The 14,612-nt window shown below is 32.5% G+C and overlaps 1 protein-coding gene across 6 annotated transcripts in view; it reads left to right on the forward strand.

Moving 5' to 3' along the window:
- The window catches only part of R3HDM1 (R3H domain containing 1), a 199,943-nt gene that overhangs the window by 96,488 nt on the left and 88,843 nt on the right, over positions 1-14,612 (forward strand). For 4 of the 6 annotated variants that reach the window (XM_054562490.1, XM_054562489.1, XM_054562493.1 and 1 more), the window contains exons 4-7: positions 1,263-1,304; positions 1,771-1,860; positions 6,555-6,669; positions 8,220-8,298. In XM_054562490.1, coding sequence (XP_054418465.1) covers positions 1,263-1,304; positions 1,771-1,860; positions 6,555-6,669; positions 8,220-8,298 — 326 coding nt within the window. The remainder of the gene's footprint in view (positions 1-1,262; positions 1,305-1,770; positions 1,861-6,554; positions 6,670-8,219; positions 8,299-14,612) is intronic. The other 2 variants (XM_054562491.1, XM_054562494.1) reach the window with 1 other exon arrangement.

Below are 14,612 nucleotides of genomic sequence, written 5' to 3' on the forward strand. Positions count from 1 at the left end.
TTTAATTCTGCTTTTGGATATGAGTTACAATTAGAATTTTCTTTAACAAATTAGAGAGTGAACAGAAACAGAAGACAGTTGCAACATGCAGAAACTCTTAAGCAGCTTTGCCATGTACGTGTGTGTGTATGAGCCATTTTCTTTTCCATAAGAAGAAACAGGAAGTTATTTTTTAAAATTTTTTCCACTTTTGTGTTTGTTAATTGCTAATCTGTATTGTAGTATGGGTAATCCAAGGTCAAAATCCCAGCAATACAATGCTTCTTATCCCAGGAACTTTGGGCTCAAAATGGGAGGCAGGATACACTAGTACTACAGATTCTCATTTCTTTTGGTTCTACAAGGAAGGCTTTTATGGATGTTAGAATGACATGATGACTTTTTCATATATAAAACATACTAATCTACATATTAAGGATTTTTTAAAATCTGTTTTATGTTTGATATCAAACTGGCCCCCTGGCTTTAATGACTAAATGACAGATACCTGGGCCTTGTACCATTTGAGATTGGGGATAAAGAGGTAGATTGGAAGGAGGTTAGAGAAAGGAAAGTGTGTTTAAAACCTGTCTGGTGCCAGTTCACAAGCAATTTCAGCTGCTTTCCTAAACCAAAGCCTGGCATCACACACTAGAGCTAGTGGGTTCCTCAGTCATGTGATTGGTGATTTGAAAGTCACCATGTGTATTGGAACTTTGACCTCTTTTCTTTGTCTGCTTCATTGCCTTACTCTAGACCAGGCAGACAGGATTCTGTGATGGATAAACTGGTGGTGGTGTATTTCAGACAATGTTGAAAAGGCTCAGTAGATAGGTGGTTGTACTCTGACTCAATTTGCATTTGCAACATTCTCCTTAATAAATTTGGAACTTAGCCGAGTACAGCTACTAAAAATTTCTCAGGATTTTTGTGGGTTTTTTCCCTCCTAACTTTGCGTAAAGTGTAATACGTTATAAAACATTGAAGAAGTATATTTTATTTTGCTACTACCTAAGAAGTTACCTTGTAAGTTCCATGTAGCCCAATTAACAAGTTGTGGTCATTTGCTCACTTACAGAAAATGCCAGTCAGCAGAAGGATTTTAGAGAGTCGTCTGCAGGTGTACTTTTTGGGAGGAATCAATACTTTTTACCTGAAACCAAATTTGATTTTTTCATTTTCTATTTGTGCAGTTAGTTTCTCTGTGGTTTAGCATTATGAATTAAGAAGAAAACTTTCTGTTTCAGTATGAAATTTAATACAAATCTTTCTTGTATATTCAGCGGCCATTGCAGTCATTTGGACAGACAGGAAAAAGGTCTAAGGTATAGTAAATATTTTGCGCTGGCATGCCAAGGGCCGTCCTTCATGCTTGATGAATCCTTGTTTTCATATAGCACTGCATTCAGTTTAGTTTTACCATATTTTGGTGGGGGCAGAAAGCTTATTTTGTTTATTTGGGGTTTTTGTCTTGCCTAGTCGCTTTCGTGCATTGCTTTTATATCTTTACTGATTCTTTATCTATAGAGAAAATGGCTTTCTCACCATTCTTTGAGTTTTGAAATTAGAAGTATTTCCATTCTTGCTATTGCTATAATTTTCAAAACTGCAATTACTTGTTTTCCCTCTTAACACAGGATTTTAGGAGTAATTAATGATATATTTAACTTTCACATTTCACCTATACCTGTATGTGGAGAAACTATAAAGACTTAAGAAACTCTAGGGGGCTTTTGGATAGACACCCTAGATTTGTGAAATGTAGTGTTAATTTTAAATACTTTTCTTTAGTCAAGCTCAAAGTTAAAGCTAGTTCGGAGCCTTGCAGTGTGTGAAGAATCTCCACCACCCCCTACAGCAGAGCTATCACAGGAGAACCAGGTAAAAAAAAATATATTATTTAAAGACTTGGTGGAATAACCTGCCTCCTGGAGAATATTTTTTCATAAGGTTAAATAAAAGTGTGTGTGCATGTTTGTGTACGTTTTTTATGTATGTTTTTACTAAGAGAATTGATTCGATAATACTTGCACCCAAGAGACACATGAAGAGTGGGGAGAACCTTGTTATGTCAATCTAAGAATTGGTACAATTTCTTTCTAGAAAAACTTAGGGATAATGTAATTAACTGGGCATATGGCTTTAAGGGAGTTGTAAGTTATTTTAGAAAAGTAGTGAAGTAGAAAGTAGTACTTTCACTTAATGTAACTGTGATGAAATTTGCTCTTTTGATTTTGGCCTTTATAAATTTGTTGGGTACTGCTCATGTGTGAGGAGGAGACTACCCAAGACTTCTGCTTGATATATCACTTTACTTTACTTGAATGCATGGTGATGCCAATTCTCATATTAGCTTGACTCTAATGTCTGTCTAAAACTTCTAATTCCTTTTCTGCCTATGCTTGTAAAATATAGAACTGCTGAGGTTCAAGCAAACAGTTCAGTTTGCCTTTTGTATTTTTAATGCCGTGACTACTTTTCTGTTAATCTGAACTGTGGATTGATCATTGCCTTGTTATATTTGGGCATTTTATACTAAACATTTTTGGATCCTTTACCAATGTTTGTCAGTGGTAACTTTGGCTGTTAGTGGCTTATTCTACTTTTTACGAGTTTAAGCAACATAAAGTCCCATATATCCCAACAATTAGTTTCCAAAGAATTGAGACAGCTTTTTGGTTTTGTAAGAAATTATGACTAAAGGAGGGGAAAAAGGCCAGGAGAAAGTTGTATATCTTTTTATTTTTTAAATAAATGTCAATCGTACATTTGTTAATTCTAGCAAAGACTTAAGCTTTCCCTTGATTTAGAAGATGATACTCTCAAAAGCCTACTATGCATACTGAAGATAGTTGTCACATATTTAGAGTATGTTCTCTTTTTCAAAAGCACTACACTTGTTTCTTTTCAAAATGCAAGAAAAAGGTCTTTAAAAGATTTATTGTCAATAAAAATACTTAAAATACAGTCTCTCCTAAAAATTTTTTATTTATTGATTTTAGAGAGAGAGAGAAACATCAATTTATTTTTTTTGTTCCACCTACTTATGCATTCATTGGCTGCTGCTTCTATGTGCCCTGACTGGGAATTGAACCCACAACCTTGGTGTATCAGGACAATGCTCTAACCAACTGAGCTATCGTTTAAAATATATTCAAGTGTCAAGACCATAGGATTCAAAATGTATTTGTGATTTTTGTTTAAAATTTAACTATATAAAAAGAAGAGAACTATATGTATTTATTCTATAAAATAGATATTTTTAGCAATAAAATAACAGACTTTCTAGAAAAAGAAATACAGTCAAATATTTTAATAAAAACACTTACCTGAGAATAGTTTCAAATGTTAAATTTGGCTTTTGTATGGTTGTTAATAAGGCTGAAAAGTTATGATACACTCTGAAAAAATTAATAAAACTGTTTTTGAAATAGCAGTTTTAAAAAGTTATTTTGTACAAACCTGAATAAAGAATACAGCTGTTCAGGTGGAGCAGTGGGCAGTATGATATTTTTTAAAAATTCATTTCTTCATTTTGTTGTCCAAAATGTTACACCATCTTAGCCTCCTGGTCCAAGGAGATTGAGAAAATGAGAAGAGTCAGGCATTCACAAGACTGTTAATACAAAAAAACGCATTCTTTCTGAAAAAACTGTAATGGGATTTTTTTCAGTATATTTTACCTATTTGAAAAATATTGGGGGGAAATGCTTACAGTGCTACATAAATTAGCTAGTGAAAATTTATATGAGAAAAATTAATATCAGGAATATATTATAAATTAATGAATATACTATTGATTGCAAATAATAATTTTTGCATGTATAGTTCAAAAAGCTTTTATAGGATATGAATAATAAAAAAGGTTGTTATACCAGAATTCAGTTACTGCACTCAATACATTCATTCTGAATTTCTCTTAGATACAGTAATTTTTTTCTTTGGGGACAATAACCTATTTTTACCCTTACTGAACAAAAGATACTCCTTTTTCCAAGTCTTGAGTTAACTAAATTGCACCTGAATGGGAATAGGAAAATAAATTATTTCTCATGAAATGTGCTAGCATCTAATCCTTGGTGCTAGGAACACTTTACAATTATTAATCCTTGCTTCAGAATGTGATTTTTGAAGAATTAATTTGAATAAAACCCATTATTCAAAAGGTTGAGAGGCAATTAATGAGAGATGTTACTTGTAGCTGATGAGAGCTTATGAGAGGGAAGTGACCTTAGTAACAAATGTCAATGACAGAGTGACAAGTAAAGGAATTACAACTTCCTGTGGAGATGTTGATTATTTATAGTCAGAAGATTTTGTGTATAAGAACTTCAGCATTTAAAATGTGCCTTGTTCATTTGCTAATGAAAACAAGGTCTCAGTATCAACTAAAGACAGGCCTCAGTACATTGTCCACTAGATTTTAAATACAGTCCATCTTGATAAAAGAATTTAATATCTGTAATTATAATGTACAGTTTTAGGAGGACAATTTAGAAATGAAATTTGATAGTCATTGAAACTGCCTTTTGTGATGGTCTAAATGTGAAATTTTCCAACCTGTATTTTATAGATTATCCTTCAGAAATAGGAATAGAGGCTGTAAGTTAGGAAAACTTCCAATATTTTGCTTCTAACACATAGTTCTGGGATTCATTTTTAAATATCTATCTTACAATAATTTAAAAACAAGGAAAGTATATTGGAAAATGAGTCATAATACCACATGGATGGATCTTGAGAAATTAATGCTAAGCGAAATAAGTCAGATGAAAAAGGACAAGAACCATACCATTTCACACAAAAGCAATAATGAACAAACAAAAAAACCCTCATAGATACAATAAACAGTGATGGTTACCAGGGGTTATGGGATATGGAGTAAGGACCAAGAGGGTAAAGGGAGTCAAATATAAGGTGACTTAAGGATACTAGATTTCCAATGGTAAGCACACAATAGTGTATACAGATGTATTATAAATTGTACACCTGAAATTTATATAATGTTATTAATTTTACCCTGATACATTTAACTTTTAAGAAAAAAATTAGTTATAATGAGAAAAATGACTTACCAGTTGATGAATGTATAAAGTTTGCTAAATAAGACAAAAGAGGGCATAGAGCAAGTGTTGATCATTTTAGTGAAAATTGTCAGTGCATAGCTTGTGCTGTATATTCTGAGCACAGATTTGAACTTAGGTGGAAGGGGAAGCAGAATTGAGAAGAGATGAAAAATAGCAGTCAGCAACCCTGTAGGAAAAAAATACTATATTTGATCTCTGCCAAATGCTGGTTTTTTTTTTTAATTATGTGGAGGAGGGGGAGTGTTTAGAATAGAAATCTTAGTGACTGCAAGTTTAAGAATTCTGCAGTCTTCACCCCCTTTGATATTGACTTGCTGCATTTACCACCACCACCAGCCATCTCCAGGAGAAGCAAAATACTGTAATTGTTTGATGTTTTTCATCACTATAGAAGAACAGTATAATTTAGTCTTTACTAAGCTACACTTTTATCTTTAGTAGAAATGGTCTGGAAGTTATTCTACCTTTCTTTATTACTTTTGCCTTTCTTTATAACACAAAGCCATGTGACTTTTACCATTTTTAGGCAATATGAATTCATTTTCCATAATTCCTTTGGATTCTGAAATTGCATGTAATGACATTGTTTTAGAAACAAAATGTAGAATTGATTCTCCTTTTCAGTCTTATACAATATGGTTACTTTACAGTGAATTATTACGTATCAAGAAGGAAAATAATCTTGTTTGAAATCTTTCTGAACTTTTTAGTGATTGAAGGAGGAACAGTGTTACATAAATCTCATAGGAAATAATGAAAGTCATGTAAATTTGGTTTTAGAAATTTCATACTTAGAGTTTTTTACATATCAAAAGAATGAAGGAATATGAGATTATAGTGAATACTCAGAAAGTACTTTTATTAAGTGTTGACACTTTTGCATTCCTGTCATGATTGATCATAATTATTCTTTTGTGCCACATCTCCATTGGAAAAATAGGTAGCATTTCCCCACTTGCTTTGTCATTCACGTGTGTGCTGTCAGTACACACACTCTTTCTGAACCATTTGAGTGCAATTCTATTGTAAAAACATCTTTCCATTCTTCTATATGTAAAAAAAAAAATTAGGTTAAGAAGACCTTAGTTCTGATTCTTCCATCCAAGTACCAACCAGGCCCAACCCTACCTAGCTTCCGAGATCAGATGAGATTGGATGTGTTCAGGGTGGTATGGCCTTACACTGGTTCTGATTCTCGAGGAGTTTTGCAAGTAGATACTTTTAAACTATTACAGAAAGCATTTATTTTCTCTAAAATAATTTTCAGGATATGTTTCAATTGATATATTCAACATTTTAACATTTGCTATGTAGACTTTGATAAAATGATGAAAATAATTTTAAGCTACATTCAACTTTGAACAATCTAATTGGATAAAATAAATTTTTCTTTGTACACTTTTGTGTTACTCAGAAATTACAAATGTATAGTATTAAATGAATCACTTCATGTGTTTTTATTTAATAACTGATTTTACCGTCCAACAGGAGAAAATTCAGACCCAGTTAACACAATCATTTGAAAAAGAGGAGAAGCCCTCAAAAGATGAAGCAGAAAAAGAAAAAGCCAGTGATAAGTTGCCCAGAAAAATGTTATCAAGAGGTCTGCAATTTATTTTATAACAAAATTTTTTTGTCACTGTTGATAATTCCATAATTCCATACTTTACCCCTCAAATAATTTTATATATATGATGTATTAAAAATTATACAGAACAGACTGAAGGGATACTATAATATTTGCTCATCTGGACAAAATGGAAAAAATACAGTTCTGAACATCAGTAAGATACTGAGTTGGCCAAAAAGTTCATTTGATCTTTTCCGTAAGATGGCTCTAGTAGCCCTTAATTGTCTTTAACTTCACTCAAAACAGTTTTGTTAGATTGTATTGTGACAGCTGTCATATCATCATGCATTTAAGAAAGAACTTATCAAAATTGGTGAATTTTTGTGTAGCCATTTTAATATTGAAGATGGAAGAAAATACTCATTTTTGGCATATTATGCTTTATTATTTCAAGAAAGGTAAAACTCACCTGAAATGCCTAAACAGATTTGTGCAATGTGAGGAGAAGGTGATGTGACTGATGAACATGTCAGAAGTGGTTTGTGAAGTTTTGTGCTGGAAATTTCTCACTAGACAATGCTTCACGTTCAGATAGACCAGTTGAAGTTGATAGCAGTCAAATCAAGACATTAATTGATGGCAGTCAACAATGTGGGAGATAGCCAACATACTCCAAATAACCAAATCAATAAAGTTATTGGTGGAAATGAAAAATATGTTTTATTTTATGGAGAAAAAACATACAGAGTTTTTGGTCAACCCAATGCTTTAGCCAAAAAACTGCAGTACATTCCAGAGTCACTGAGGAAGATAGCTTTCTTTCTTATTGGTCTGTCTCTCATATTGAAATAATGGAATCACTATTGTTTGAATACTGATTCCACCAAAAATAATATTACTTAATTCCTTATGATACAAATAGTTGATGGCTAAATATTCAGGACTTGGAATATTCTTGGAAGCAAGAATGTTTATAATAAATGTTAAGGGGCTTCACCATCATCTGGCATTGCACGTCTGTGAAAGTACTCTTAATTTATAAATTCAGTTATGTTGATCAGTATTATAAACAGCATAGGGATATTACATTTAAGGGGAAGAAATAAACATGAAATTTTTTTAAAAGATTAAATCTAATTAAATTAATATTCCTTCAGGACTAAAATTCCTGCTTACTTCCAAATCATTTTCTCCACCTGTGTTCACAATTGAACTAAGCTATTTTAATTTGCTACCAATGTAGTTAATTGTATAAATCATTCTAATTTTTCACTTGAAGAATTTTTGAAAATGGGGATTGTTATGAGTATATAAAAGAAAGAATTTAGAATAAATTAAAATGGTACATTTGAGAGAGATTTTTTTTTAAGAATGGCATGTACATGCAGTTATATAAACCCATATCTGCTTACCATATGGGAATAGAAAAAACTGGTCATCTGAGTTCATCATAAATTTTTTTTCCTACTTCATTAATGTTTTCTACTTGTGGTATCTCATTTTATTTATTATATGTATCATGTAAGAGGGAAAAAGATTTATTTTCAAAAAACTTTATACTGCATTTTTGTGTTGTTTTTTAGATTCCAGTCAAGAATATACTGATTCAACTGGCATAGATCTACATGAATTTTTAGTAACTACATTAAAAAACAATCCCAGGTAAAAATTAAATTTATAAGGTTTAAATTGCTTCTGGAGTACCATAATTTGCTGTTTATATTTCCATTACTGTGTTAGAATATTAGAATAAGATTGCAGTATTTAAAGTACACCAGAAACATTTTAGATTCTTGAGCTAAGATGTTGTTGGTCTACTATATGCATATGTGTGATATCTTTTTGCATTATGTATGTCACCATGATTTAAAAATAATTCATACTTCCTGTAGGAATTTTGAGAAATACAGAATTACCAAGAAATTTTGACTTAACTGAAACACAAAGGTAACATTAATCATGAAAAAAAGAAAAAAAATATTCTCACAGTAATGCACTCAATTAAATAAGAACTCAATGTATTCATTTATAATAAGTTTTTGAACTTAAACACAAAGTATTTGTTCTTTTTTTTTTTTTTCTTAGTTTATACCCCTTCAACCCAAAGGCTTTAAAGGTGCCTATTTGAGTCACTACTTTACTAATTGTGAAATCCTTTGTTTAACCAGGGTACTGAATAAATAGATTTTAACTTTTGGCAGCCTATTGACCCCTTTGAGGCATTTCCCCACAAAAAGGCTTATCCACAAAATATCTCACCAGTGCTTTTATGAGATAGAAGACTCCCAGGTTAAAAACCCATTCCCTAAACATTAGCTTCCCAGAGTGCTAGTTATTTTATATACATTGAGAGAAAACTAAAACCATTCCTTTGGCTCTGTGTACATGGAAGAAAATGTGAACAACTTTCAACTCTCTTTAGTTTTGCTGAAATGTATGTCATACTTCAAGATAAACCTTTATTTTAATTTAGGGTTTATTGAGTGCCATCTTGATTTTCTAGTTTACATTTAACATAAACCTCAAAAAGAGAACTACCAAAATGAAAAGTGGTCTCCTTGTAATGTGGAGTATAGTTATAAAGTAGAGAAGCAGCTAGTCAACTTTGCCTGACTTTTTTGTTATAAATTCAAGCTTAGTCCTTAGTCCCAAAAGAAAAATGAATTCATTAGTTCATTGAACATCTTCTTGAGTATCTATCATGTGATAAGCATTGTGCTAAAAATTGTAGATACAAATATGGACAAGATATAATCTCTTACTCTAAATTATTCACCGTCTCTCTGCTTTAAAAAAAACCCACATGATATATAATGTAAGTAGAATAGATACTGTAAAAGAAATTTTTCAAGGTGCTATAAAAACACAAGTTGGGAGCCCCAATCTCTGTTTGAAAGGATTTGGAAAGGCTTCACTGAAAAGATAATGCCTGAGCTGTCTTGGGATCAGTCCTTCAAACAGGGACTGGTTTTACAGAGAAACATGAGAAAGACATTCCAGATAGAGATACAGAGCATTGCCAAGGCATAATAGTGTGCAAGGGAAAGTGGTATATTCAAGGAAAGACAAGATTGTACACTCTGGCTCTAGCAGGGAGGTATGTGGCAAGTAATTCTAGAAAGTGATGGGGAAGGGGTTGGTGCAATATGAAGAAAGATCATATGTCTACTTGTTCTCAACCTAGGATAGTACCAACATGATGGGTAGTGAGTCCTATTGGCTGTGGAGTGCTACTGGGAAGTCAGGGGCGCTAAAAAGAGCTGCAAAACAGTAATGAACAATCAAAAGTAATCTTACTTGTAATGCCAGTAGTGCACCATTTGAGATATACTGAATGTGGCATAAGTTGAGTAGTATTTAGAGGATTTTGAATAGGGTAATACCATAATCAGATTTGTATTTTAGAAAGGTTACTTCAACAGTGAGCAGCCAAGATCACAAGCCCAAAGGAGACCATAGAGAAAGCTAGAAAGGAAAGGACACATTAGAAAGATATTCAGGAAATACCATGGTAGGACTTGGTGATCATTTGGTTATGGAAGGGTATTGGGAGGATAGAGTGGAACAGAGTAGCTACTAGGTTTCTGGCTAGGCTGAAAGCTGGTCTCATTAACTGACAAAGGTATTGACAAAGGGGCAAGCCTGAATGGAATAGAGCAAGTTCTATTATAAATAAGTATAGTTTGAGGTTCTGTTATAAATAAGTACAGTTTTCCTGAAGGAAAGCCAGGAGTTGAGGTCTGTTGGCAGTTAAGAGGCTCAGGTTTTCAAGTAAATGAGCCAAGCTGTAGTTACAGATTCAGGAGTCATCAGTAGAAGTGAAGCTTGCTATGAATGAGTTCGTCCAGAGAGATTAAATAAATGACAATGACATAATTCCATGGAAAGACAGTATATAAAAAGTGGATGAAATGAAAGAAACTGAGTGAATCCTAAAGACAGCAGAAAAATCTTTTGAATGTTTATCTTAAAAGTCAGCCAAGGGGAAACAGTTTCACGGCAGATAAAACTACCAAACAGAAGTACAAAAAACAGTTCACTAGATTGAGAAACTAGGAAATTATTAGCTTTTTTAACAAGCTTTTTTGTATGTAGTAAGATGTAGAAACCAGAACTCAGTGGTTTGAGGAAAATGGGTGAAGGTAGAAAATATATAACTAGTTTAAGTAAAACAGGATAGAATCCTAAACAGGCAGAATTTTTCTTTCCTCTGACCTATAGGGTCCTACATCAGTAAGGACAAAGATTGAAATCTGTTTTTATGCATTTCAAAATATTTTTCTATTGTACAGTTCTGTTTTTCTCCACAGATGGAAAAGTTTGTAAGTTACCTACATATGCATTTTTCAAGTGTACAATTTAATGGGCATTAGTACATTTGTGCAAGCATCACTGCTGTCAATTGTAGAATGTTTTCATCACCTCCTAAAGAAACCCACTCCCTGTTCCTATCATCTCCCTGTGTCCTGAGCGCTACTCAAGTTTGTGCAGATTTCTGTTTTGTACATCTCATATGAATGTCATATGTAGCCTTTTGTGACTGGCATCATTTCCTTAGCATATTGTTATGGTTCATCCATATTGTAGCATGTGTCAGTACTTTATTCTTTCTGTGTATGTGTTTTTATTTGAATAAATATATAGTGAATAATTCATGTAATGGCCAATGTATAAGTTATTACTACTGTCAGTGTGGATTAGGAAGTCATAGCTAATGTTAAATTTTGTGAGAAATAAGATTTGTTTGATTGATGTCTCAGTGTTCTCTCAACGAAACACACAATTAATTGCCAGATACACATAGCCCAAAATTAATAATAAGTGTGGCAGATATTCACTAAAGCTTTCAAGATCAAATATTGCTCCAAGAATTTTTTCAAATATTTTTCAGATCATTGAATTTTTATCTTGTATTCAACCCAATAATTAAACTTCAGATATTAAATAATAGTTTATCTGGAATTCATGTTTGTAAGGAATATTTTCAGACACTACACTAACTAATCATTACTGAATTAGAACTTAGGAATCTGAAGTTGTCCTTGGTAAAGATAACACTCAATGACATGATTTTATACTATTTTTGTGTTAATGTTATACCCATTTTGTATAAATTTTGTATGTATTAAATATGGATAATAAATGTAACTGTATTAGATCACTAATGAAGGGGAGCAGCCCTGTGAATTAATCCTGAGAATGGATTTTTAAAAAGGTCATGTTTTGTTCTGAGGAATATCAAGTAATTGTTTTGTGCTTGAAATACTTTGTGAAACTACTTTTACTGGAGGTAATGTTTAAGTTATTTTATTTCCTATCTGTTGTAGATATCCGATCAAGGGCATATAGCATTGGGAAAAGGATAGTCAAATGGAAGCATTATTGTTTTCTTTTCTTTGCCACTGGTATACCAGCTGTACACATGGTCTCTAAACCAGATTCTACCATAATGACTAGAAAACTCATAACTAAAAGATTGTTGCCTTTTCATTTTAATATTAAGTAGTAGGCTACTGATGAGTTTAATTGAGATCCTTGTTTTTATTAGTTTTTCAATAAGAGACACAGTATATTTGTTCCTTTTTTAAATTTTTTTAATTACAGGTAACATACAATATTATATTCGTTTCCAGTGTACAACATAGTGACAAGACATTTATACAATATTATGGTGGTTTCTTTCAAAGTTTATATAATAACAGTTTCAGTAAACCTAATTTTAGGTTCATGTGCTAAATCTTATGCCTTCAGAAAAGTAATTTGTGGATCTTTAGTTTGAGTCCTATATGTATTCTGCCTTAGTATATTACATGTTATATGCATTATATATCATAGGTATTATATATTATTAATATATTACCATATTAAGTTTTGGCTTATGTCCATCACCAAATCGATTACAGATTTGGGAATTTGGGATCTTGGACTGAGCTATACTGGATTTGGCAGGAAGTGTCAGTCTTAAGAACTTGGGAAAGTTATTGACTTTATGTTTCTAACAAGACTGTTTTTTAGTAACTAAACTTTTAGTAAACTGAGAACGTAAACTTAATTTAAATAGTAAGTGGTTCAGATAATAAAAAATCTTCTGCAACCCATAGATGTGCATATGAAAGATATTAAAAGCCTGAATTTATATCACTGGCTAGTAATAGTGTTAAATTTTGTTTGTTTGGTCTTTTTTTGTTCATGGAGACAACCGAAATTTTTTTTCAATGGCAATACATTTACTAAAGAACATTTCATGTATTTTATGCCTGCCGTTTAGCTGTGACACAGAAAACCAATTTAATTCACTGTGAATACTGAGTAAGTTGCTTGACTGAGATTCCTTCCCCCCACCCCTACAATAAGTGTATAAAATATATCAGGAAAGCTACTGAAAATTATATTATCTCAAGACAAATTAACCCCTAAAAGTTAGATTAAAAGAGTCTTTTAGTTCATTCAGCCCTTTCAAGGGGGAAACTCTCTGAAGCAAAAATTCCTGATCCTCCCCCCAAAAATTAAGGAAAAAAATATTAAAAGACTCTTCGGGTGTAATAATTTCATTAATTCCATGCCAGTAATTTGTTGAACTCCATTCTATATAGTCCAAATCACTATATAATGATAATTGTGCTAAATGCTATTAAAAAAAGTATGCAAGAAACAGAATCTAAGAAAGAATGTAAGGTGTTGTTTTAGGCAAAGGAAACAGCATGTTCAAGAAAGCTGAGAAAGGAATGGGCTTGGCAAGTGCAAGAGATAAGCCAAGATGATGAATTTTGTGAGAAAGGGGCGGGAGATGAGGCTAAAGGCATAGGTAAAGACCCAGATTATGCCTGCCTGGTAGGCTACATTACAGGTGTTCAATTCTAACCTAAGAGCCTTAGGAAACCTGTGATAAATATTTAACCAAGGCAATGATGTGTGTTCGATTGTGTTTAAAAGATCATTATGGATGTTTTAGGAAGAATTGATTTGGAGGGAGTAAGGGAAGATAACGGAGAAACAATAAACTACTCTTGTAGTTCAGCCACAGATCGTATCTGCTTGGATCTAGGATACTGGCAGTGAAAGCAAAAGAAAAATAGGTGGAAGGTAGATAAAATTTGCAGTAGTAATTAACTGCATATGAGGATTAGAAAAAAGGATCATAACAAGCCAAAAGTGCTTAAAATACAATATTTTGGGTGAAAGGTGGTGCCACTTACTGAAGTGAGGAATGGTAAACAAGGACTAGACTTTGGGACAAAATTGAATGTTCCTACAATCTGTATTAAAAATGTAATCTTGTTTTCAGTTCTAGAGTTGAAATCACCAAGTTGGCATGTTTTTCTCTTGGTTTTTCAACTAATATTTTAAAATGTATGGTCAAATATTACTCAGTTTCTTGAGACTTATTTTATAAATATATATTATTTAGTTTATAATATAGAGGGAGGATCAAAATCAGGACTGATGTATAGACTTTCGGGCAACTTAAGCAGAACATCATCTCCTCTACTAGAGTTTGAGAGGGATCTATGTAACATTTATTTGGGAGGAAGACAGTATCCTCTTGGCCTAGTTTTCTTGATCTGTAAAATTTTAGGAACAGAACTGAATGATCTGTAAAACTACTCTAGCTTTAAGAGTCTGTGAATTTTTTGTTTGGGAGATTTTTTTTTCCCACTTGTACATGAAGTTTATAGTGAGTACAAGAATACTGTCTTGGGGCACATTCTTAATATGTGATCAAGGAGGTCCTTTGGGGAGAGGTACTATTAATTTCTTACAGCCTTAGTGCACTGAGTAAGACCCTGGTGGTCTAAAGGAGCACATACAGGTAATCCCTATAGTTTTTATTTATTTTACACGTTGGAGGCTTTTGGTTCATTTTGATTTTTATGAGGAAAATTCCCAAAGTCTTAAAACTATATAATACAGTAGCAATGTACAGAATGTTTTGAGAAGGCCTCACCCTCTGAGTTAGAGTTAGTAATGTAGTTCAT

This window comes from Pteronotus mesoamericanus, unplaced genomic scaffold (genome assembly GCF_021234165.1).
Source record: "Pteronotus mesoamericanus isolate MK-2021 breed Mesoamerican mustached bat unplaced genomic scaffold, CSHL_Meso_final scaffold_651, whole genome shotgun sequence".
Classification (NCBI taxonomy): Eukaryota; Metazoa; Chordata; class Mammalia; order Chiroptera; family Mormoopidae; genus Pteronotus; species Pteronotus mesoamericanus.